At 39.1% G+C, this 24,456-nt stretch overlaps 2 protein-coding genes across 2 annotated transcripts; both read left to right on the forward strand.

Annotated features, from left to right (window-relative positions):
- Nucleotides 1–320: 320 nt before the first annotated feature.
- On the forward strand, nt 321–9,817 carry atp6v0a2a (ATPase H+ transporting V0 subunit a2a). Its single transcript, XM_062435295.1, has 20 exons — nt 321–431; nt 1,030–1,108; nt 1,274–1,371; nt 2,765–2,902; nt 3,321–3,418; nt 3,529–3,655; nt 4,178–4,260; nt 4,358–4,451; nt 4,553–4,765; nt 5,123–5,273; nt 5,383–5,522; nt 5,611–5,768; nt 5,872–5,962; nt 6,048–6,166; nt 7,749–7,959; nt 8,057–8,176; nt 8,281–8,397; nt 8,701–8,818; nt 8,914–9,085; nt 9,715–9,817. Exons 1-20 carry the CDS (start codon nt 321–323, stop codon nt 9,815–9,817), a joined length of 2,541 nt encoding a protein of 846 aa, XP_062291279.1.
- Nucleotides 9,818–11,852: 2,035 nt separating this feature from the next.
- Nucleotides 11,853–22,547, forward strand: osbp2a (oxysterol binding protein 2a). The gene is made up of 14 exons (XM_062435296.1): nt 11,853–12,013; nt 13,861–14,066; nt 17,754–18,004; nt 18,104–18,272; nt 18,954–19,074; nt 19,182–19,248; nt 19,507–19,644; nt 19,788–20,033; nt 20,131–20,251; nt 20,457–20,560; nt 20,901–20,996; nt 21,312–21,496; nt 21,644–21,864; nt 22,405–22,547. Exons 1-14 carry the CDS (start codon nt 11,853–11,855, stop codon nt 22,545–22,547), a joined length of 2,229 nt encoding a protein of 742 aa, XP_062291280.1.
- The last annotated feature ends 1,909 nt before the right edge of the window (nt 22,548–24,456 follow it).

The raw sequence follows: 24,456 nt of genomic DNA on the forward strand, positions 1-24,456 counted from the left end.
GTGCATAAGAGAGCCTTCTGTCTTTGTTTTCATATTGTTTATTCAGTAGACATCGGACAAGCTTTGAAAGGAGACAACACGGCGTTACAACAAGACCCACAATGAGGATAAACCCCTCTCTGAAAATCGTCAATATTAATGGACTATAATTAATCCTCGGATGTTAATTGGTTAAGGGGTTTAAAGCCACGCACGAGCGCGACGCATTTTGTGATGTCCTATATTTTTCGTTTATAGTGAACGGCTCTCGGTTTAGGTTGAGAGGAGCTGCAGAGCGATTTTAAGGCAGCGGAGGAGACCTGTCTGTCTGGCAGATAAAGATGGTGTTTCGGAGTGAGGAGATGTGCTTGGCGCAATTGTTCCTGCAGTCCGGCTCTGAATATGACTGCATCAGTGAGCTCGGGGAGCTTGGGCTGGTCGAGTTTCGAGATGTAAGTATGATGCACAAACAGTTTAAAGTATTTGTGTTAAATGATTGGTCTGCTTTTATGAGGAGGACCCAACCTCACCTTTCCTTCCTGAGTTTATGTTTGAGGAAGGGTGGATGGAGGGTGGAGGAACTTACACTCCACAAATAGGCCTAAATGTTCTTGTGTAGTCCAGCTTGGGAAAAAAACAGAACACTGAGTGAAATAATCTGTCTGTGTTATGATAGACTTTTCATATTTCTCATGTCAATTTCAACATTACATATAGTTATAATACACTGTTGCCCATAAAGTTGGAATAATTTAGTTTTTCAGACACAATCGTCTGTTTATTCCTATTTAAATTTTCATTGTGATATGTTTGGAAGAGATTGATTAATAAAGTTTTGAGAAGAATGAATCACATTGTCACAATCATTTCATGGAAAGAGGTAAAAAAATATTTTATTCCAACTTTATGGGCGACAGTGTACATGAAGGTTTTAAGTCACTGCACAGGAAGATGAATTAAGTTTATTAACAATACTGAAAATTGTAAACCATATGCATTGTCTGACGCTGTAACTTAAGAGCCACCTGACCTCCTCTCCTCTGGTTTCAGCTCAACCCAAGTGTCAGCTCATTCCAGCGGCGCTTTGTCAGCGAAATCAAGAGATGTGAGGAGATGGAGAGGATTCTGGGTAAGAGAGCACCTGGGATGATTCATGTGGGTACAGTAGAGCCCAAACCTGGACAGTATTATCTGCATGGTCGTGTTTAGCAAATCGGTCCCTCTGAGATTTAGATTTAGCTTCATACACAGCCTGCTCTTGAAAAACAAACAAAGAGCATTTTTTTGTGGACAGGTTATCTTCTGAGAGAGATTCAAAAGGCTCATATAGCCGTTCCTGAGGAGGACGAGAGTCCACTTGCACCTCCCCCTCGACAAGTCCTGGAAATCATGGTGAGTTTTCATATGAATCTAATCTTACTACAAAAGGGCCTAGTTTGTACATTTGTCATAGTATATAATGAAGTATATTTAAATGCACACTATAATACTACTTATTGTGGATTTGATCATATATGGGATATAATGTTGTCATGGAACTTATCAAAACCTGGCTGTTCATATCTCTGTATACAGGTTGATAACATTATCCAGGTTTTTGTCATTGTCCTGTGTGTCTTTTTATACACATTTTCCCAGAATTGGATATATTTGGTCTGGATCTTTTCAACCTTTGGGATCTCAGTGAGAATTTAATGTTGAGGTCAGGGGGGGTTGAACAAAGTTTGGCTCAACTGCATAAGTTTAAATAACTGTCACACCTCAGCAGCCGAGAATGAACCCAGTTTAGTTCGCGGCTGCCTGAGTTTCTGAGGACAATAACATTTATCCTCTGCATTACTTATGTCAGATTTTCACTTTCATCTCAGAATATAGCCCATCGGTACATCATTTATCAATCATATTGATTGTTTTTTGGACTAACTGCTACACACCTGAAGTCAAGGACACACCTGCATGCCTGGCAGAGAATTATTAGAAACCCGAATGAGTTGTTTACAGGCTGGAATATCCTGATTTCAGTATTTCATTATATTCAGGTTTCTGAAAAAGGGGTCATGCAGGTTTCTGAAACTAGATTATGATGTTATATACATGCACAACACATAATCAGTATACTACCGAGTAGGCAAGCACACTGATAGTGCAGCTCCCATAATTACATTGTATGTTGCTTTAAAAATGCATTTCACCTTCTGAGGTTCATCTATGTGACTACAGCATGAACAATTATTAAACTAAATAACCAAATACCGCTTCAACAGTGGGTTATATTAGGTTACACAGCATTTACAAGTATGTGTCATCTCTGTATGCATACTTTAAAGGGGGCATATCATTTACTGTACAACTATCTACTGTTATCATGTCAAATGTCTGTGTTAAATATCATCAAAGTTCCAAATCTTCAGGTGAATATATGTAAAAATGCTCTTTTCAGCCTTCTCTAACCAATCAGAACAGAGTAGGCTCATCGTAGAAGAATGTGTAAAGAGACAGGAGCTAAAATGGCCTATTTCAGACAAAGGGTAAACTGAGGGGCTGCATAAAGGGCCAGTATAAAATAAATATGTTTTTCAGTATTATAAATCATGCAAAAATATTTCAGTTGAGTCCCAGAATATAAATATAGACCTGGAAATGTGCATTTTATGTCCCCTTTATAACTAATTAATAGCTGACAATATGAGATTTGACCCAATAAAACTGTCCCAAGTTTACTGAACAGGTTATCCAGCTGCTGAATTCAGACTTAAGTTGGTGTTTGGTGTGTGGTGATATTCAGGAGCAGCTTCAGAGGCTGGAGATGGAGCTCAGCGAGGTGGCAAGAAACAAAGAGAAGCTGCAAAGGAACCTCCTGGAGCTCACCGAGTACACACACATGCTGAAGATTACGCGGACCTTCATACACAGCCGCTCAAGAGTGAGTGTTATTTCTATTCGGCTGCTGAGCATCTCATTTATCACGCAGTCTGTCACATACTGCATTCCCCAGTCCCACTCTGTTTGCATCTCAGGCAGGATGCCTCTCCTCATCTTGCCAGCGGCATCTTTTTTTTTTCATGTCGCTGACGTGTTTTGTTTCCCCGGGTGACAGAGGTGGAACCGGGGCAGACTTTAATTAATGACATGGTCAAAACGCAGCCGTTACAAGCATCACCTGACTCATCCAGGCAGCCGTGTTAAAAAGGGAAGCGGAGGGCATCAATGATGTCTATGCCAGACAGGGATTTGTGAGACTAAACATCACGTGTGAACATCACATCAGCTTTGTGTACGACCATTTTAGGAGGAGTTAATGTAAGCTGTCATGAATGAAATGTGTTCCTTTTTATAATTAGCATGAGGCTCTTGGTCCCCAGTATGAAGAATTCCCCACCATGGAGACAGACTCTGTGACAGGATGCACCGGTATGCAAAGACTTGGAGCAAAGCTGGGGTGAGCTGCAGTATAATATATATATTATTTACAGCCATATCACAGTGTGTATGTTGTCACTGTCATTAAGAAATGAGTCCTAAGCCTAATCTGATCTCTTCTGGCTGTAGGTTTGTTTCCGGTCTTATCCAGCGGGTGAAGGTTGAGGCCTTCGAGCGCATGTTATGGCGAGTTTGTAAGGGTTACACCATCCTCAGCTACGCAGAAGTGGATGAGAACCTCACTGATCTCGACACTGTGAGTTGAATGACATACTTCAAGATAGAGATGAGAAATATCACATAACAGGAATTACTAAATCCGCTTCTTAGTATGAGCGAGTTGGTCGTACATGAACATCATTTTTTGGCAAAGTTTTGGTTATTTCGCACATATCTGTATTCGTCCTTGGCTTTTCTCACTGGCATGTACTGGGGCGGGCCTCTGTTGGAAAAAAGTCATGTCACATATTTCTGTTAACCTGTTAAAGTTTCGCAAACTTTTGAATGAAAATATATTTGCTTACATGGCTCATGTAAATCTGATCAGACCACATCCACTCAGTTGTGATGAAGCAGATTTGCTGAGTCACTGAGTGTGAAAACTAAAGAGAGTTTTTTTCTCCAAACTTTGATAGTTTTAAGGGGCTTTAAAGTAAAACTCCAGGATTCTGATGGCAAGTGAATCAAATTGTATTGTACATCCTACTTATGTATCAGCTAAAATAAGTATTTTTTTGTAGGGCCATAGTAATAATCAGTCTAATCTGTGCCGTTTCAGGGTGAGATAAGCAAAAGCGTTGTGTTCCTCATCTCTTTCTGGGGAGACCAGATTGGTCAGAAAGTTCAGAAAATCTGCGATTGGTAAGAATGCTATCATCACAGACTGATCTCATCTGCCAATACCTAATGTGTTCTCTTTCGTCACCAACATACATCCGACTTTGTTCATTGTCCTCAGTTACCACTGCCATCTTTATCCCCACCCTGAGAATGACGAGGAGAGGGCAGATGTGTTGGACAGCTTAAGGACGCGCATCCAAGATCTTAACAATGTAGGACAGTTACAGCCTCAGAGCTTTTAAATGAGACGGTAACAATATGTAATCCATAGTCTTATTCTTAGTGAGTTTATAATAACTGGAGTTTTCTGCAGGTGCTGCACCGCACCGAGGACTACTTGAGGCAGGTTCTGCAGAAGGCCTCGCAGTCAGCCTTCACCTGGGTTGTGCAGGTGAAAAAGATGAAGGCAATCTATCATATCCTCAACCTCTGCAGCTTCGATGTCACCAACAAGTGTCTGATTGCTGAAGTGTGGTGTCCTGTCAGTGATCTGGCAAACCTGCGGGGGGCCCTAGAAGAAGGCTCAGTGAGTAAAACCTGCATTGTGTTAAAAAAAAAAAAATGTCATAGCTGATAATTTCATGCATATTTGTCACTATTATTCATCTGTTGTTGGGAATAAAATCATTCTAATTCACAAACACTGTGCTTAATAAATAACACTGAAGGCTTGCATCACAGTGGTGTTATTTACATATTTAAATGTGCACTTTGAAAGCCAAAACAAAATTTCCCTTTGACTTTATCTAGAACAAATCCAGCTGCCCTTGGATCTACCATGACCCGGATGACTAAGAATACCTTTTGCACACAGAGTCTTGTATGCATTTCAAATCCACATTTGCTTTCCATCTTTAAATTCTTTCGTCTCTTTTTCTATCAGAGAAAAGGTGATGCCACTGTACCGTCCTTTGTGAATCGCATCCCGAGCAGTGATACTCCACCTACCCTGTTAAGAACGAATAAGTTCACGTCTGGCTTTCAGAGCATTGTGGAGGCTTATGGGGTGGGGGACTATCGCGAGGTAAGCCCAGGTAAGACCTCATACTGTGTCTTATAAAGAAAAAAAACTTGAAAGTGTCTCTTTTGTTTAGCGCAACTTTTGAGAAGTACATTCATGAAATATGCGTCTGTCTTTGGCAGCTCCCTACACCATCATCACATTCCCCTTTCTGTTTGCTGTGATGTTCGGTGACCTCGGGCACGGGTTGGTAATGAGTCTCTTTGCGCTTTGGATGGTGCTGACTGAAAAATCGCAGAAGAAGAAACGTTCCAATAATGAGGTTTGAATGAGTTGTTCCTCACGTCTATAATGTAGTCTGATTATTGTAAATTAGTTTTAGATAATAGCTGTGTCTCTGTTCCGCTCAGATATGGATGACATTCTTCAACGGACGTTACATCATTCTAATGATGGGGCTTTTCTCCATCTACACTGGACTGATTTACAATGACTGTTTCTCCAAGTCTCTCAATATATTTGGCTCTGGCTGGAGCGTCAAGGCTATGTTCACAAATCAGCAGTGGACGTGAGTTATCAGTACACATACACACACTTTGAAACATCATTTGTGTTGCTATTTTTATGTGCTTTTTTTTTTTTTTGTATTGAGACATCTTTTTCCATTGCAGAAACAAAACACTTCAAACAAACACTTTGCTCACATTAGACCCCAATGTCAGTGGTGTTTTCAGTGGGCCGTACCCATTTGGCATTGATCCTGTGAGTAAACGCACTTAAGACAGCCACAGTGACAATGTTATTAAGTCATTATAATTTTATACTGAGATGCTTCTTCATATTGCAGATATGGAACATGGCAGTGAACCGGCTGTCCTTCCTAAACTCCTACAAGATGAAGATGTCAGTCATTATCGGGGTCATCCACATGAGCTTCGGAGTGGTGCTGAGCGTCTTCAATCATTTGTGAGTCACTCGAGCTCAAAGTTGCTGCCAGTAACCTTACATCACTTCTGTTCCTGCACTTACATCATGAACATCCATCAGCGCCAGGCATCGTCATGTCAGAATTTGAGTGTTTGATCGTGTAAATCTGTAAGATGTAATTATCTAGCCTGTGTTATATAACGGTCATTCCCATTGCATTTTGGTTTGCTGACAGCTGTTTTTATTTGTGCCAGTGTCTCCTGATAAAGCACTACAGCTACTACAATTCTTCTTTTCATATTTGCACTGTAGCAACTGATCTCTTGGCTGAAAACGAACAATAAGGACTTTATCAATGTTATTGGCTTTGAATATTTTCGAATGAGCCTAAAATGAGCAGTAGTTGGTGCCTAATGAAAGAAACAGAGTTTACTATCAAAGAGGCAAGAAAGTCAGCATCCACTCCATGAAGTAATAATATAATAATGGTATAATTACAATAATGAGCTAATGGTACATGCTATACTGCACAATATAGGCACTGTAGAACCACTCTATGGTGCTCAGCTATGGCCTTGTACGACGGAGTATTAGGGCCAGACTAAGGGAAAACATTTTGGGGGGGGAAATTAAGAGAATAAAGTCATAATATTAGGTCTACAAGAATAAAGTCGTAACATTATGAGAATAGAGTCGTAATATTAGGAGAATAGTCATAATATTACAAGAAAAAAGTCGTAATATTACAAGAAAAAAGTCGTAATATTACGAGAATAAAGTAGTAATTTTATGAGAACTCTTCCCCCTGCGTTAATATGAGGAATGTTGAGCATCTTGTGAAGTTATACTTTGGTATCGGTTTCACAAATAAGGAAATACTTCATCTTTTGGCACATCAGTATCAAATTATTATCAGTATCAGGACTTTGAAATGATTGTGCAAACGACTGTGTCTATTTCGAAGAAAGAACCACACAGACTTGGAAGAAATTGCTTCTTTTGTGGAAGAGGGGCTGTCTGGTAGTATTCTCATAACATTATAACTCTTTTTCTCGTAATATTACGACTTAATTCTCGTATTATTACTACTTTATTCTGGTAATATAATGACTTTATTCTTGTAATATTACAACTTTATTCTCGTAATTTCCAAAATTGTATTTAAAAAAAAAAAAAATGTCCCTTTTAGTATGTCCCTAATACTCCGTCGTAACCTTGTGCCTGCCTGTTGTGGCAAAATCTCAGGTAGCACTCCCATTCGATTTGTCATTACTCCATGCAGGATTGAACAATGAAATTCAGCTGTAGCCCTCTCCACACTACACACAGACAATGTATAAATATTAAAATATTTTAAATTAGAATAGAATAAAACAAAATATATAAAGGTAACACCAAAGAAGAAATTTAAAAAAGGAAAGAGTATTATATTTACAAAGAGTATAGAGTCACAGGCATTATATATTACCACAAGTTATGTTTTATTGCTCAAAAACAATCTCCTCTCATTGACTTTGATAAGCATTGATAGTCATTATAATCTTTGTGTGATTATAATGACTCACTATAATCACTGCCTGACCTCTTTTCTTTATTCCCACACTTTGTTCTCTCTCTTCAGGCACTTCCGACAGAAATTTAACGTCTATCTGCTGTTTCTTCCTGAGCTGCTCTTTTTGCTCTGTCTCTTTGGTTATCTGGTCTTCATGATTGTCTACAAGTGGTTGGCTTTTGGCGCACGGGACTCCAGCCAGGCTCCCAGCATCCTCATCCACTTCATCAACATGTTCGTCATGCAGGGGAGCAATATCGCTCCTCTGTACCCGGGACAGGTATGTGTTGAGTTCATCATCTGACATACTGTCTGTTTTCAGTCTTTTGGGATATTTTTAAATGCATGTGGTTATGTGTGTTTTCTTGATTCTACAGACTGGGCTGCAAATTTTCCTAATTGTGATAGCTTTGCTGTCAGTTCCTGTGCTGCTGTTAGGAAAACCTCTTTTCTTGTATTGGCTGTACCGCGGAGGCAAAGGTCTGGGCAGGCGCAGAGTAAGTCTAGTCAGAAATATTGCAGTATATGTGCCGTATCTGCTCAACCCGAGCAGTTTTCAGTTCATTTCTTCATGAATAACAGCACTAATTTCTCCCCTCAGGGTTACGAGAGAGTGAGGCGTGTAAGTGAGGATGACAACTCCACAGCCCCATCCTATGAAGATGATGAAGAGGAGGGACTTAATGAAATGACCAGCAAAGAAGCTCTTCCTAAAGAGGTCAGAGATACACCAAAGTATCATGCCTTTAGAGTTGAAATATTTTACATTTTTTGCCACATTTTGTGTTTATGCAGCATGTGCTGTATTTGCCGATAGAAAAGAGAAAGTAGGGCAAGAAAAAAAGAACCAACTGTGGAGCAAATTCAATAACAAGAACACTAGCAAAACCTTTTTTGTGGTGAATTTTAGAATTAAAAAACCACTGTAATATGCTGTATTAAACTAGGAAAGCCATATTAGCTGACCCTCATTTTAAATATGCAAGTTGGGTATTTATGTATAATTTTAATTGTTTTACAGTTTGACTTTGCGGATGTGCTCCTGCACCAGGCCATTCACACAATAGAGTACTGCCTGGGCTGCATTTCTAACACAGCATCCTACCTGCGTCTCTGGGCACTCAGCTTGGCTCATGCCCGTAAGTACAGTCACTGTATGTGAAACTATATTTGTTTTTTGGATGTTTTGTTTTATACTGTGTGTCTTTATGTGCTTTGTTTGTGTCTGTTTCAGAGCTGTCAGAGGTGTTGTGGTCCATGGTGATGCGTCTGGGTCTAAAGATCACCACCAGAGTGGGCGTGGTGTTTTTAGTACCTGTATTCGGTCTCTTTGCCACGCTAACCGTGTCCATCCTGCTGGTCATGGAAGGCTTATCAGCGTTTCTTCATGCTCTCCGCCTCCACTGGTAAGTCTCTGTTGTACCAACTGATCTGGATGTTCAAAATCTCATCAGAGCTATCAATACAGTGATATGAGGCCAGATAGTCTTGAATCGTAACTATTGTAAAATTGTCATATCAATTACTATTATGGCCTAAAGTAGGTGGTGTTACAGTGCCAATTGCAACAGAAGATGACACCATGAGCCATAATGATGATAATATAATGAAAACCAATTTTGCATTAAGCTTGTTTTAGTTGTATATTTTTATTTTAGTTGATTTTAGTATCATAAACTCCAAATTTGTTCAGATTAAGACATTATGATTTAGAGTTAAGTGTTTTTACCCCTTGTAAAGAAAGGCAGAGACTATCTGTCCAGGTTTCATATGACAGGCCTGTACTTTTCCTTAATTTCATTCATACCTCAGGGAAATTTCTCACAATGAGAAAACTGATGAATCACACGTTTTCTTAAATCACTTGTATATGCCTCGTAGGAATGAATCTGCTCATATCAGTGGTCTTACATGAGGCCCAGAGACTTAAAAATGTAGTGATAGTTGTTTTTTTTCTCCATGTCACCTTCAACTTGCTCATTGTTTATTACGCCTTCATTAAAGTGCCCTTCCTTGCCTGAATGTTTCATTTCAGGGTGGAGTTTCAGAACAAATTCTACCACGGGACTGGTGTCAAGTTTTTGCCCTTTGACTTCTCGCTTCTGCCCTCCGTTTTTGAGCAGGATGGCTTGCTTTAAGTGTCGGATATGAACAGCAGACTTAATGACTGGAAAGGATGCTGGAAGTCGGAACAATTCACACTGTGATAATGACGACAAACCTTCAAGACAATGGAAACTCACTCTTGTAGCAATGTTTTTCACCATGACAATTTTTAATAATGTTATCGGCTGTGCTGACTGCCTTACTACTCTACCCAGCAAACCTCTGAATACAGAGGTTCAAAATTCTTGTTCTGTTGATGATTTAATTTTGTAGTTGAGATATGGCTCAACACAACTCGTCACTCCAGTTGGGTGAATTTAAATTTTATTTGCATTGTGCTGTGTAAACTGGATTTGTATTATTTACATGGTATTTAAAATAAACAGTTATACAGTGCAATGTAAACTTCAGATATCTCACTCCAATATTTACTGAAAACCATATCATACATCTTGGTGTAGTGCCATAGAGATTTACTTTTGATGATGGTATGGTGATGCCTTTGGGTTTCTGCGGTTTCTAAAAAAAAACTGCTCCTCCGTGCGATGTAAGAAAAGCTGTAGGCATCGAAATCCTCAATATTTCTCTGACAAATAATGAAGAAAGCACTTTGCAGAAATGATTGTACACTTAAAAGTTTTCACTGATAACTGTGATGATGCCAAATGAAAATAATCAACTGTTAGCTGTTTGCTTATTTACTTATTAATGCATTTATTTAAACGTAACCGCCCCTGTAATCTACAGAAAAATAGAAAATACTCCAGAAAAAGTCAAGAGGCCTTAGGTCTTTCTCTGATGATATTGCTTATTGCGTTTGTTGATGATAATTAACCAAGGTATTTATTTAAATTATTGTCTGTACAAGAGTCTAATATTTTACCATTTTGATGTGTTGAATAAAGGTTTCAAGAAATGCAAGCAAATAAAGCATTAATGTTCAATGCAATTATTTTTTGCTCTTTCATTTATTAATTTTCATGGTAAACATGTTAATTAATTACAAGAAATGCCTTCAATAATAATCAATCCATCACTTCTAACTTCAGAATCTAAACTGGATCAGCCGCCTATGAATGAACAAGTCTGCAAAGTTTTAAGGCCAGAAAACGTCCCTCAATCCTGATGGGTCATCCTGAGCTGCTACACTGACAATATACGTCCATTTTGCAAACTCCTCATACTAAACCTTATTCTCTTTTGTCAGAAGTTGAACAGAATATAGCAAATCAACTGACAGCAGCAAGTTTTGGGAAAACTGAAAATATCCCAAATTTCCTGAATTTCAATCTCAGATATCTTAATGTTTTTTCTCAAGACTCATATTTTAAAATCCATCCTCTTTACATTTCTAACTTTTGTTATAGCCCTGATGTTCAAAATTAATGTCTTTTTTTTTTTTTTTAAGCAGTGAATACAGTACCTGTGCTGTGACACACATATCAGACAATGGTGGTCATTACATAGAGTTTTTCCCAATTACTCTAACCCTAAACTAACCTGAACTTTCACCCTATTCTCCCTAAAATTAGTGATTTATATTAAGGAGATTTGTTTTTTCTCCCTGTAAGGAAGGAAAGTCCCCACAACATGCCTGTGTGAAACATATTTAGGTGCCCACAACATGAGGAATACACACACACACAAACACACACACACACACACACACACACACAGAAACCTTTTTATGCTACAATCCTATGATAATGACGTCATCGTGATCTCCCCTCTCTCACATCCACAGGCTTTATTATCATACGCAGTCAAAGTGCAGACTCGACCGCACAGTTCCGTGTAATAATGTGGTTTGTTGTTTCATCCTAGCTAATACCTTTAACGCTGGTCACATTTTTTTTTATTTCTATGGTAGAACTATCTCAGTGACACAGCTTCACCAAACAGCTGCAAGCTAACCGTAGCTTTTAGCAGAGGATACAGTGCAGTGCTGGCTCACACACACACATACACACACACACACACACGCACACACACACGCAGACAGCTCCACAGAAACTGCACCGTCCATCCTCCTTATTAGGAGTAACGTGAACGACCGAGAGGAGCAACATGAACGAGCTGGTGAAGAGTTTGCCCTCACCGACTCTCCCGGGGCTCCATCTCCAGTGTGTGGATGCCTGCAAAGGCTGGCTCTTTAAATGGACCAACTACCTGAAGGGCTACCAGCGGCGGTGGTTCGTGCTCAGTAACGGCCTGCTGTCCTATTACAGGTAACGGTAACTAAGGGTTACAGCGGCCGTTGGTGGTCCAACCGTCCTAGCTCAAGGTTGTATTTATTCAAAGTTTATAATGTCTTATTATCATTATTTATTATTATTTATTAGCCTTATATTGACAGGAGTGTTGAAAATAATTATTTGTTACATGAGAAATTAAACTTTTTAGCTTTTCTGTCATCTGGCCGAAGAGGGAGTAACGTTATCCCAGTGATGACTACTAGCTTAGCAACAAGAGTCACAGGTTAGCATAGCTGTATTTTGAAAAATGATGAATCATGACTTATGGTTATGAATAATAATTACATTAAAATATTTGTACACACAATGTCCTAACTACTTAGTTTGACCCATTTCATGCAGATTTTTTACAAGATTATGTTAAAGTAGTAGTTAGTTTCAGTGGACGCCTGGGTGGTCCTTTAAGGGGCTCCAGGGTGTCCACAGTATAATAACAATTCAAAGCATAAAAATAACTTACATTCATATTCGCTTTATTGGCATGAATTTTTCAATAATAATATTGCCAAAGCATCAAGTGTCAGTGAAACAAAATAGCATTAACATAACATTAAAATTGAGATTTTGTTTAGATATTTTCAGTAAAGTAAACGTTTCTTATTTTATTGAATGTTTTACATTGTATGAGGAAGAGCATCTCTGTCTCAACCTCACCTGTCGAACAGTGACCACATAATCTATTTTCTTTTGGTTTCCATGATTTTCTGCGTTGCACTTTTTCACTATAATTCCATCCAAAGTTAATACAATGACAGGATGTATGACTATTGGGTTTCAAAAAACATCTAAAAGCCAACATCTTATCAAACCCCAAGACCCTAGAACAAAACCTTATTAAATGTGGGTCTATGGTCTAATTTGTGTCAGTTTAAGGGTCCTTTACCTGAAAAAGTTTGAGAACCAATTGGTTTAGTTACAACTAGTCCAAAGTCCAAAGAAATGACATTACTCTCTATATAGCAGTCATAAATAATACAGGGAGAACCCCTTTAAAGAGCCTATTCATTACCTCTACTAAAATAATATAGTTATAACATTATTCACAATGATAAAGAAATAAATAGCTAATGTTAGGTTATGACATAAAATGTAAAACTAACTTATAAAACAGGTAAAAGTTAATGAAGATAGCAACATTTGCTTTATTTATTATTTAAATTTTAAGTATGGCAGTTATCCCATGTATGTATTTTATAATCTTACATAGGTAACATGTCATCCAAAGTACTGTATATCATATTTTGTATGTTACCTCTCATGTATTCAGCATAGTGAGTGATAATGAGCGATATGTTTTACACTTGTGACCATTAACTTTTTTTTTTAACATATAGTATATATATCTTTTTTTTTTCTTTAATCTTTTCATCTTTATTTTTCACTCTAGTCTTTTAGCTACAACTGTAGGGAGCATGCCAGATTGCATATCACTACATATGTTAAAGTGTACATGTGAAAAATAAACCCCTGAAAATCCTTGAAATATGTGTATGAAAGGGCCCATCATATAAGACAAAAGGTCAAAGAGTTAAGCTACAGTACATATTGCACAAAGCCAGTCTCTGGAGAAATGTAGGCTATAAATAGTCCACAGCTTGGCACTAGCGAAAAAGCTTATCATATTATCATTGCGGCAGGGTCGTTTGACACAGACTTATTGTGATGCTATTTTAACAGTGGACCATTTTAAAACCGTTCAAAAACAGAGCTGCCCCATTTTTAAAATGGAGCACATCAACATTGAACTGAACAGAGAGGCTGAAGTGTTCTGCTCTTATACGCTAATATTAACAACTGTGGTCATGTTGGTTTTCCCTCAGGACTCAGGCAGAGATGGCGCACACTTGCCGAGGCACCATTCCATTGGCAAAAGCGCACATCGAGGTAGGTGACACCTGCCATTTGGTGTTAACTAGCGGGGGCCGAAGCTACCACCTGAAGGCAACTTCTGAAGGAGAGTGTCAGCGATGGGTGTCGGCCCTGCAGCAAGCTAAGGCCAACGCCACTCTCCTAATGCATCACTCTGGTGAGACACACATTGCACTCTGTTTGACCCATATGTTGCAGGCAATGGTAATGTTGTTTTTTCTGATTTCTAGCTCTGCTAAAGTGGGGTGAATGTTCACAGAACTGTGCTTATGCAATGAAGTAATTCTTAAATTGGCCATTATGTGTTGCAATGTTTTTGGAGCAATAGATTTTTATGACTTTCAGGAAATGTGTTCTTAAAACAATAAGATGGTTCAACTGATAATAGACCACAAGAGGGCAGTGTTGTCTAGGATGGAAACTGGCTGATCTAATGCAAATTTTCATTTAACCATGACATCCTTCAGCTGTCATTCTTTCAATATTCACTTTTTACTCTTCTCCCTTTTCACTGTATTATGTAATGTAATATAATATAATTGCCACCTGAACATAGTTGATAGGAATTTGGTTTTGGTGAGCTCACACAGAACAAGAACTACAATAATCCCACAATAGTATAATATAATACAATATAATGGTTATTTGGCACATACTGTTTTGTCTCATTGCCAGACAAACAATTTTTGTTTGCTGCTGTCTAGCCTTATTTCAGCCTCGTGGATCTTTAAGAAATGGTGCACGGTGGGTTCTTTTCCTCCCTCTCACTGTCTCTCCTCATTTTGCACAAATGTTCATGCACACATGTACACTCTCACACACAGACGCAAGCAGCTCCCACCTTTCTCCCACTCTCTCATTTCTCCCTCCCAGTCTCGTTCCGTATGACGACAGTGAGAGCTGAATGAAATGACCTTCCGTTAGACTCCTCCTCCTGTTCTGGTAGCAGGAGGGGTACAAAAAGAGAGAGAGAGAGGGAGAGCAAGGAGGGTGTGAGCATTTTCATTGAAATTATTTTTCATCATACACTCTGTGGACAATTGGCAGAGATGGGTGCAGCCTTCTCAATGAGTATCACCTTGTAAGTAATGTGTTAATTATTTAAATAAGAAAAACATTTAATAATAGCTGTGTGCAGCTATGTTTGCTTGCATGCATGTGTGTTTGTAATTGTTTTTGTGTGTATGCTTGTAGACTACTGTATGTTTGTCAATGGACACTACTGTACTGTGAAAATGCCTGTGTAAATATGCTGATTGGCTTTCTCAGAGGACAGATTATTTAAAAGTTAATTAAATGGCACTGTAGTTTTCAAAGTGACGGCAGAAAAACAGAACAATGTTAAACAGTCAGTCTTAGTTAAATGTTCCACGTCTGTATTTATTGTTTCAGTATCATTAGAGCAGCTGTTTCTTAGAGGAATGTGCCTTCAAGCAGATTTTCATGCTGAGTAAAAGCTTTTTACCTGCAAGATGCAAATCAGTGTTTTCTATGACTCTGACCACATCAGCGTATAGTGACTGAGACTGATGTGTGGGGTGTTTATACTGTATCCATTCATGTCTGTCATTTTATAGACGTGGACCTTACCTCACTAGAAACTAGCAGTCATTAGTGCTCCTCTAAAAATAATGAAATGGATTTGGACATCTTGAGTCCATTTAGATGGTTTTATGCAGCTTTACTATCTTTGAGGTTCAGCAAATGTGTTGTGCTGAAAAGAAGTCACTGCATGTTTTATCTCAGTTGTGTAATTATATTCTTCCTAGATTTATTTATTTTTTCCAAACCTATGTACATAAATATCCTCCTTATATAATAATGTCTTATTTTTGAATCTGCATGTGGTCAAACATAGTCACCCAATTCAAATCAGGACAACTGATGTGTTTTAACGCACATGCAAGCACAAACAAAAATCCCTGTGTGTTTTGGTGTGTGTGTGTGTGTGTGTGTGTGTGTGTGTGTGTGTGTGTGTGTGTGTTTGTGTGGGTATGTGTTATGTGATTACAGATTATTATTGCATGAGCCTCTTGTCGTCGGCTTAGTAGCAATAATGGCGGGGCCAATTAATTGGCTAGAAGTGGATTAGAACAGCAGTAATTGAGTGGTTGTTGGAGTACTTATCAAGCACCTGTCCTGTAATGGATATCACATAGCCTCAACAAGCGCTCCATTTTCTGGAACATGTTGAGAAACAAAAATAAAATCTCTCCTCAAACAACCATTAAATACTAGCGTGGAAGTATAATTCAGAGTCTGGATAAATGGATGGCAAAATCATTTCAGCTCACGTTGTGCCACAGCAAGCTTTCAGCATATTAAAGTCAGACTTTGATTGCTTCATCTATATTGCAGAAGTATTACAGTGTATCCCCACTCCGATTCTCTCCTCCCACACTGTGTCCATATTGGTGCTCCCTCTATCACCTGTGGGTGTGTTTTACTGATTCAGCGATGAGTCACCAATTTGTCTCAGGCTCTCCAGTGTCCTGTGTGAAAAATAACTCATTAATACACAGACCAGGCCAACATGCCATTCCACTTCATGGACGTTATAACTACATGGATGTGATTGTGGGTCTAGGAGGACGTGTACTTCCATATAAACATGTTATCAAATTCATCATCTACACTACAAGTCAAGTGAGATCCTGTTCTCTCTACTGCATGTGGGTCATGAAACCGTTACAGATGCCTGAAGGATTTTTTTTTTCACTCTCATTTTTAATCTTCTTCTCCTGAGACTTTGTTAATCCAGTTTGCCCTGATTGTTTTTATTTCTTTTTTCCCTCTAACAGGGAGTAGTAGTTTGTCTCTGCTTTGGGAATGACAGGCGGTGCAGATGCTGGCCTAGATTCAGTCAACATACTTGACTGTTTGCAGAATACACACACACAATGTTTTGACCTAGAAAAGTTGCTAATTACACGTGATGGAGACAGTTTTTTGTGTAGACATGTATGACTGTAAGGTAAGAAACCAGTCATGATCTAAATGTATCCTAATTTCAGTGGGGCTTTTTAGTTGACTTGAATTTGTGATCTCTTTCGATCTGATGTATTTTTTCCACTGTAAGGGTTAAATAGAATATAATTTGCTTTCTCCAACCCACACTTTGTCCATTATTACAAACTCTATTCAAAGCCTCAGAGTCTATTTAAGATCTTTTGGTTTAGTGCCAAATATGTCCACTGAATCACAAGAAAATGTGTATAACATTATATATGATATATGATACAGAAAAATGTTATGTTTAACTTTGAAGCTTTGTTTTGACCGATATTTAGGCTAAAAGGGGGAACTGTAGGGGTGAAACAGTTAAGTAAATGTCATAATTGTTATTTTATGGTCTCTGATTATGAGTCCAGTCTCCCTACCTTCCTTCTAAATCCTTGAGACTGATGGCTCAGCTCCTGCCAACATCGGGCAGAGGGAGAGAGAGAGAGAGAGAGAGAGAAAGAGAGGAGGAAAAGGGTAGTGCGTCATCTCTTTTTCTCCATCCACTTCTAAAAATAGCCAAGCCTCCTGATTGCACAAGACTCCGTTTCCAGGGCAACCATGTTCATTCACAGCTTCCTGATCTTGTAAAGGAAGGGGTGTGGTGGTGATAGGGGTGTGAAGTGTTATTATCTTCCTCCATCCGTTCCCTACTAACACTGTCTCAACTCGTCTCTTTAAAGTATTTAAAATATCTCTCTCAATCTGTCTGAGACAACTTCCCATATGCTGTTTACCACAATATATATGATTTCACCCAGACTGTTGAAACATAACAACCTCTAATGATACCATAGTATCTCTTGTAAATGATCTTATTTGTGTTTTTTGTCTCTGTGAGAAGATGACTCAGGAGATGAAGCCCCCGTGCAGCAGGAGGACCGAACCCTAACCCAAGGGGTGCTCAAGACTCTAGCCAACAAGCTGGATGACCTGAGCACCTGTAATGAGCTGATAGGAAAGCACGGTGCCGCCCTCCAGCGCTCCCTCAGCGAACTCGAGGAACTCCGCGGATCCTCTGACAGCACAGACAAAGTGAAAGCTGTTAATGAGCGAGCGACCCTGTTCCGCATAACTTCCAATGCTATGATCAATGTGAGTTCACACACTGCAAGCCTCAGCCTCGTTTAATGAGCAAACACATCTTGAGGGCTCTGCCTGCATCTTTTGATGTGTGTCGCCTTCACACCTCAGGCTTGTCGTGACTTTCTGGACGTAGCAGAATCTCAAAGCCGGAGGTGGCAGAAGACCCTGCAGTATGAGAGAGAGCAGCGTCACCATCTGGAGGAGACCATCGAACAGTTAGCCAAACAGCACAACAACCTAGAAAGAGCCTGGAGGGAGAATCCCAGCTCGTATACAGGTGAGACACATCAACCTGTCTGTCTCTTATTGTCATTCTCACTCTTCTAATGTGGAAGGAAGGCACTGTGTACCATAATATCACAGACAAAGAATCTCTTCTGGATATTAGCAGTGATACATTTCCATCATGTGGCTCAGTCAGATTTATATTATCTCAATTTTAGTGCCTTTATCTACAAGATTAGACAAAATAAAATAAATGAATCCTGCTAAACTACCCGTTTAATGTTTGTGTTTGAGATCGTCAGAGATGTTAATTAAACTCTAGATACCCTTACTTGTCTGTGCAGTTTTTCTATTCTTCATACATTCTCGTGATTTTCAGCAACTACCTTAAATAACAGTTACAAACGTTGATACGCAAGTGACTTATATTAAGTTGCTGCTCACATTCCAGTACAGCAACATAAATCAGCGTACAGGGATATAATTAGGGCAGATAATTTCTGCTTAGATCACTAATAAACACTTCAGGAATGTAAATCAAGTTCAATCAAGTCTTTATTTAGAACGCTATGAGATCCAATAACCCTTACTGCTGCACTATTATATTGTATTGTATGGTTTATTTAGCTGCTGTGTATTATTGTTTTGTTAATTGTGGCCACCCCCCCCCCCTGTATAGCAATACTTTAATAATCTTGTTTTACCAATCTCCTTGTCTTATGTCACTATATAGGTGTGGAGAGGTCTCAGGAGGGGGATGCGAGTGATGAGAATGACGAGGCCGAATTCTTTGATGCCATGGAGGAGTCCCCTGCATTCATAACTGTGACTGCTACTAGAAACATAAAACACAAGTGAGACACCGTGGCTATACAGAGTCATCTCAGAGCTGTGTGTGTTCTGCATCAATCAGCAGCACAATTACTGTGAACTGTGTTTAAAGTATGTTGCTTTCTCTCAGGCGCTCAGGGAGTAATCAGAGTATGATGAGTGGAGGCGTGCCTAATGACTGGACTCACAACGAGAACGTAGGTCCCCAGCATGTTCAACCGAAATGAAATTTTCAATACATCTGATATCGACATTATTTTTGTCTTCAAAAAGGATGGCTGAATGTGATTTTATTTGGACTTTAATAAAGTAAATGTAAGCTTTTAATCACTTCAGGCTTATACTAGATGCTAAACTCACCTATATGCACTTGTACACATAAAAATATCATATAAACTTATCTGCCGTCGTCTTTTACATAAACTAAGGCTTTGTGTTTTGTCTTATCTTTTCAGGACACCTCAGGCACAAACCACATGCAGCTACGAAGAACAAGGCGCATCCGTATTCCTGACAAACCTAATTACTCCCTCAACCTGTGGAGCATCATGAAGAACTGTATTGGAAAAGACCTGTCCAAGATACCCATGCCTGTAAACGCAAAACATTAAAATTGGCTGTAATAGTTGGCTGTAAAGTTTTTAGTACATGTGAATCTTTAGGTAAATGCATATTCTAAATCTGGCATTGTCTGCAGCGGGTACATGAAAGCTTCTCTGTCTGTGTGCGATTGCAGGTAAACTTCAATGAGCCTTTGTCGATGCTGCAGCGTCTGACTGAAGATCTGGAGTACAGCGAGCTTCTGGACCGGGCAGCTCGCTGCGACTCCTCCCTGGAGCAGATGTGCCTGGTGGCTGCCTTTTCTGTGTCCTCCTACTCAACCACAGTCCATCGCACAGCCAAACCCTTCAACCCTCTGCTGGGGGAGACGTACGAGCTGGACCGAATGGAGGAGTATGGTTATCGCTCCATCTGTGAGCAGGTGAGACAAAGATAAAATGATGACGTTGTGAAAAAACATCTACAGTATGATGTGTAGATTGCCTCTACTGACACCAGCTGATCCCATTCACTGTCAGGTCAGTCATCACCCACCAGCTGCTGCCCACCATGTGACCTCTCAGCGTGGATGGACCCTGTGGCAGCATATCACTATTGATAGCAAGTTTCGTGGGAAATATATTTCCGTCATGCCACTAGGTAAGAAACATGTAAAAGTTTGGAATTAACTTTGATGCAATTAATTCGGACAATTAATACATATAGTGTAAAAGCCCCTTCAAGCCAGATATGATGTATGAATACATGTAAACATCTGTTAGTAAAGCTACATTTACCATATTTATGTGATTACAAAACTTGTTTTACATATTTTAATGTATGTTTGTCCTTCTTGTCACCGTAGGAAACATTCACCTGCAGTTCCACTCGAGTGGAAACCACTATGTGTGGAGCAAAGTGACCTCGACAGTGCACAATATTATTGTAGGGAAACTTTGGATTGATCAGGTGAGTTCCTCTCATGCTGTGCATTATGTGTAAGGAAGTTGTTTATAGAAGCTGTCAAAACACAACCTGTGTCTGAAATTATGTTTAAGTTATACTAGTTTATGAAAAGAATTACTGGAAACCTTTTAAAAACAACTCAAATAATGATTAGGAACTGAATTACGTAATAGAAATGAGATTACAGTTTGAGAAGACATTCTAACAATTTTAAAGGACATAAAAAATAAACTTTTTTTGTTTAGGAGGGTGGGTGTGTGGGTTGGGTTACTGAGGAAAAGTAATTTGTGTCATCATACACTTAGTCATGTCTGTTTTTCTTCCTGTCTTTTGCCGTTGGCAGTCTGGGGACATTGACATAGTAAACAACACTACCAAGGACACCTGCCATCTCAAATTCTCCCCTTACAGCTACTTCTCCAGAGAAGTACCACGTAAAGTATGTCTGTTGTCTTTTCATTCTGTAATGTGTTGTGCCAGAAGCAAAACATTTACAGTTACATGAGCCTTTGTCCACACTCTACAGCACAGTTTTAGCAAATCAAGCATCTCTCTTGCCTACTATTGCTTTTTCTTAATGTTTAACAAACATTCTGTCAGTATCTAGTCAGAAAAACATAGAAAGATAATATATAATTTCCAACTAATTTGCTCTGTATAGGTAAAAAATAAATGAACAAAGTACTCTAGTGTGAATATGTCAGTACCTTGCAGTAACTGTAACTGATCTCTTGCTCTGTGTCCTCTTCTCTAGGTGACAGGAGTGGTGGAGGACAGAGAGGGCACAGCTCGCTACATCCTGTCAGGAACCTGGGACGAGAAGATGGAGAGTGCCAAAATAGTGGACAGCAGCCAAGGATGTGGAAACTCTGAGGGCAAACAAAAGACAGTTTATCAGACTCTTCAGCCCAAACTGTTGTGGAAGAAATATCCTCTCCCGTATGTTTGTCTTATCTAACATATTTCTACCACATCTTAAAGATTAAATGTGTCATTACAATTTACTCCCCTTTGTGATCTGTTATTTCCCTTTTCCCTTGACCTTTTTGTCTTAATTTGCTGTTTCCCCTGCCTATCACTCACCAGGGATAATGCAGAAAACATGCATTTTTTCTCCTCCCTGGCTCTAACTCTGAACGAGCAAGAAGAGGGTATTGCGCCCACTGACAGTCGTCTGCGGCCAGACCAGCGAATGATGGAGGCGGGTCTGTGGGATGAAGCAAACGTCCATAAGCAGCGTCTGGAGGAGCGTCAGAGACTGGAGAGGAAAAAAAGGGATGTGCAAGCAAATCAGGCACTGGAAGAAGGTGAGCACAAGTTAATCAAGAAGAACAAGGACGATGATAGCAGATCCAAATTTGACCCCTTACGCAGCATTTCCACAACCTTCAAAAAAAGAGGATGGGTTGAAAACTTTAGATAAACTATATTATGAGTGGTGTTGGGAGCGCCCATCATTAGTCATTGGAGACAGGCTACTGCCATGCATTCATGCAACATTGCCAAATTTATGTGGGGACTTGAATGTAAATGCCAAATTTAATAGAATTCAAAATAAACATGCTAAATTAAGATAATGAACATGGTAAACTTAGCAGTAGCAGGTTAGCAGTATCACTGTGCGCATGTTAGCTACAACAACTACAAATCTGGCAGCAATTGACAAGCCATATTACAGCTGGTTTGTGGGATAAAATTAAGTTTCTATATGTTAGTGTTTATAAGGTTTAGCTCAATAATCATATAGTCTAGAGAAAGTTGGATAGTTTAAATTGAATTAAAGAAGCATCTGTAATTAAAATAATGTAGAGTGTTGAAAATATATTATTCTGTTTCTGTATCATTAGGGCAAGACATCGAGGGTTACCAGCCTATGTGGTTTGAGAAGAGGACGGATGATACAACAGGGGAAAGCATCTACATCTACAGGGGCGGGTACTGGGAGGCCAAAGACAGACAGGACTGGAGCCAATGCCCCGAGATCTATTAGGACAAAAGTTCCCCTTGCACCACAGCATCAGACAGGCTGAGTGGTTCCTCCTGATGTAAGGATACTGAGTTACGGACAGCTGTTTCTGCGTGTGTGTGAGTGAGCCAGTGACTGAAAGTAGCCGTCACCTTCAGAATTTCAAGCACACACACACAAAAAAAACTCTTGCTTCCACTTACTAATCAACTCTCTCCTGCTCTATTATAACTTGTGTTTTCAGAGCGCATGGCCTCAGTTTGTGTGTGTTTTGTGTGTGCTTAGTCAACATTGTAGAAAACTCATAAAATTCCTGTGTGAGCGTGTGTATGTATGTGTGTGTTTGTTTGTGTGGAGGGTGTGAAAGATATGACTTATGCTTTACAGATAAAGAATTTCAGCGCCAAAACACACTTGTTTCATTTGGTGTGTGTGTGTGTGGGAATAACCTAAGGGCAGGGAGTGCCACAGATGTTTCGGTATGAGGACTGAATGTCTTGTTTCTCTCGAATCGGGAACAGCGTGTTCCTCATGCTGGGCTCTGACTGAGACGTGAGACTTTTAAATGACCATTGCGGGACACAGGATTCTTCTGCGCTAAAAGACTTTTTTCACAGCAGAACTTCATTTATTGATCCCTCCTGAATCTTTGGGATTTTTACTACTCTGTTTCTTAAAATTGCACAATCTGTATCTTGGCAGATTTTCAGCTGTAGTCCACTCTGTCAGGCCTCTAAAGAGCAGCTACAAGGCCAATAAAAACCAAGGTAGTTGCTGACTGAAAACACCATACTGTTTTATATGTAACTGCTTTTTCCCCACATGATCTTGAAATCATGAGTCTGCTTGCATTTAAGGGGCACTCCACCAATTTTCCACGTTAAAGTAAATTTTCCAGTAATGAATAGCACTACCCAGCCTGTGAGTACAGTTGCATAATGTCTTCACTGTCAATGGGGGAGCTTTGTCTAGTCCAAGAAAATTGCTAAAGCGACATCGTCTGAGGAATTTACAAATTGGATTTAGAGATTACAAACTTGTGTTCAGCATATTTACAGCGTGACCCATACTACGTTGCTAAAAGTCAGGATATCTGTGCTGCTGCTGTATCTTTTTTTTAATTTTGTCTCTCAAAAGTCTCTGAACTTTATGGAAGTGCAATATTAAATCACTGGAGTACCACCTCAAGTATCTTCAGACCCAACAATAGGAGTTCCTGTAAAGTATAAATCTGCTAAACCTGGGGGATTTTCCTCAACAAAGGATTATATTGGTGCTTGACGGTAATTTTAGCCTTAATTATGTTATGAAGTAGTAAATCCCTGTTATAACTTCAACCAAACTCTGAGATTCTATAGCGATTATAGAGATCTGACAGGCTTTTATTTGTTGTTGTTGTTTCTTTTTTTAATTTAAGAGGATATACAATACATGTATTGAATACTTCAGTGTTCATTTTTGTTTCATTTTTACTATTTAAATGTCTAAAATCAGGGTTTATCGTCCCAGTAAGTAGCAACAAATGTGTGTCCTCTAGTTAAAACTACTAAATAGCTAGCTTTGGGAGTGAGTAAAATCCTTTTCTGCACGTCAGCAATTACTCAACTGCACGGGCACTTAAAAAGATAATACCCCCAGGTCAGAGAGGTGTTTTATGCAGAACAAAAAAAGTTACAATGTTACGTAAAGCAAACATATTTATATACATCAGTCAAATGACCAGAAAAACAGTCAAGTAAAAGCTTAACAGTACATTTGCAAAGGTTTTATGTTCAAACATGTACATGAGTAGTAAATATAAATTATCTTAATAAACAGTAATAATCTGTTTATTTATAGATTTAAGCTTACTGTGTATTATACAATAGGGCATGGTGCACATGTACTGTATGACTGCCTGGTTGGTTTTGGCCTGTATATAGCAAACAATATA

The sequence above is a fragment of the Scomber scombrus genome, chromosome 15 (genome assembly GCF_963691925.1).
Source record: "Scomber scombrus chromosome 15, fScoSco1.1, whole genome shotgun sequence".
In the NCBI taxonomy this organism is placed as follows: domain Eukaryota; kingdom Metazoa; phylum Chordata; class Actinopteri; order Scombriformes; family Scombridae; genus Scomber; species Scomber scombrus.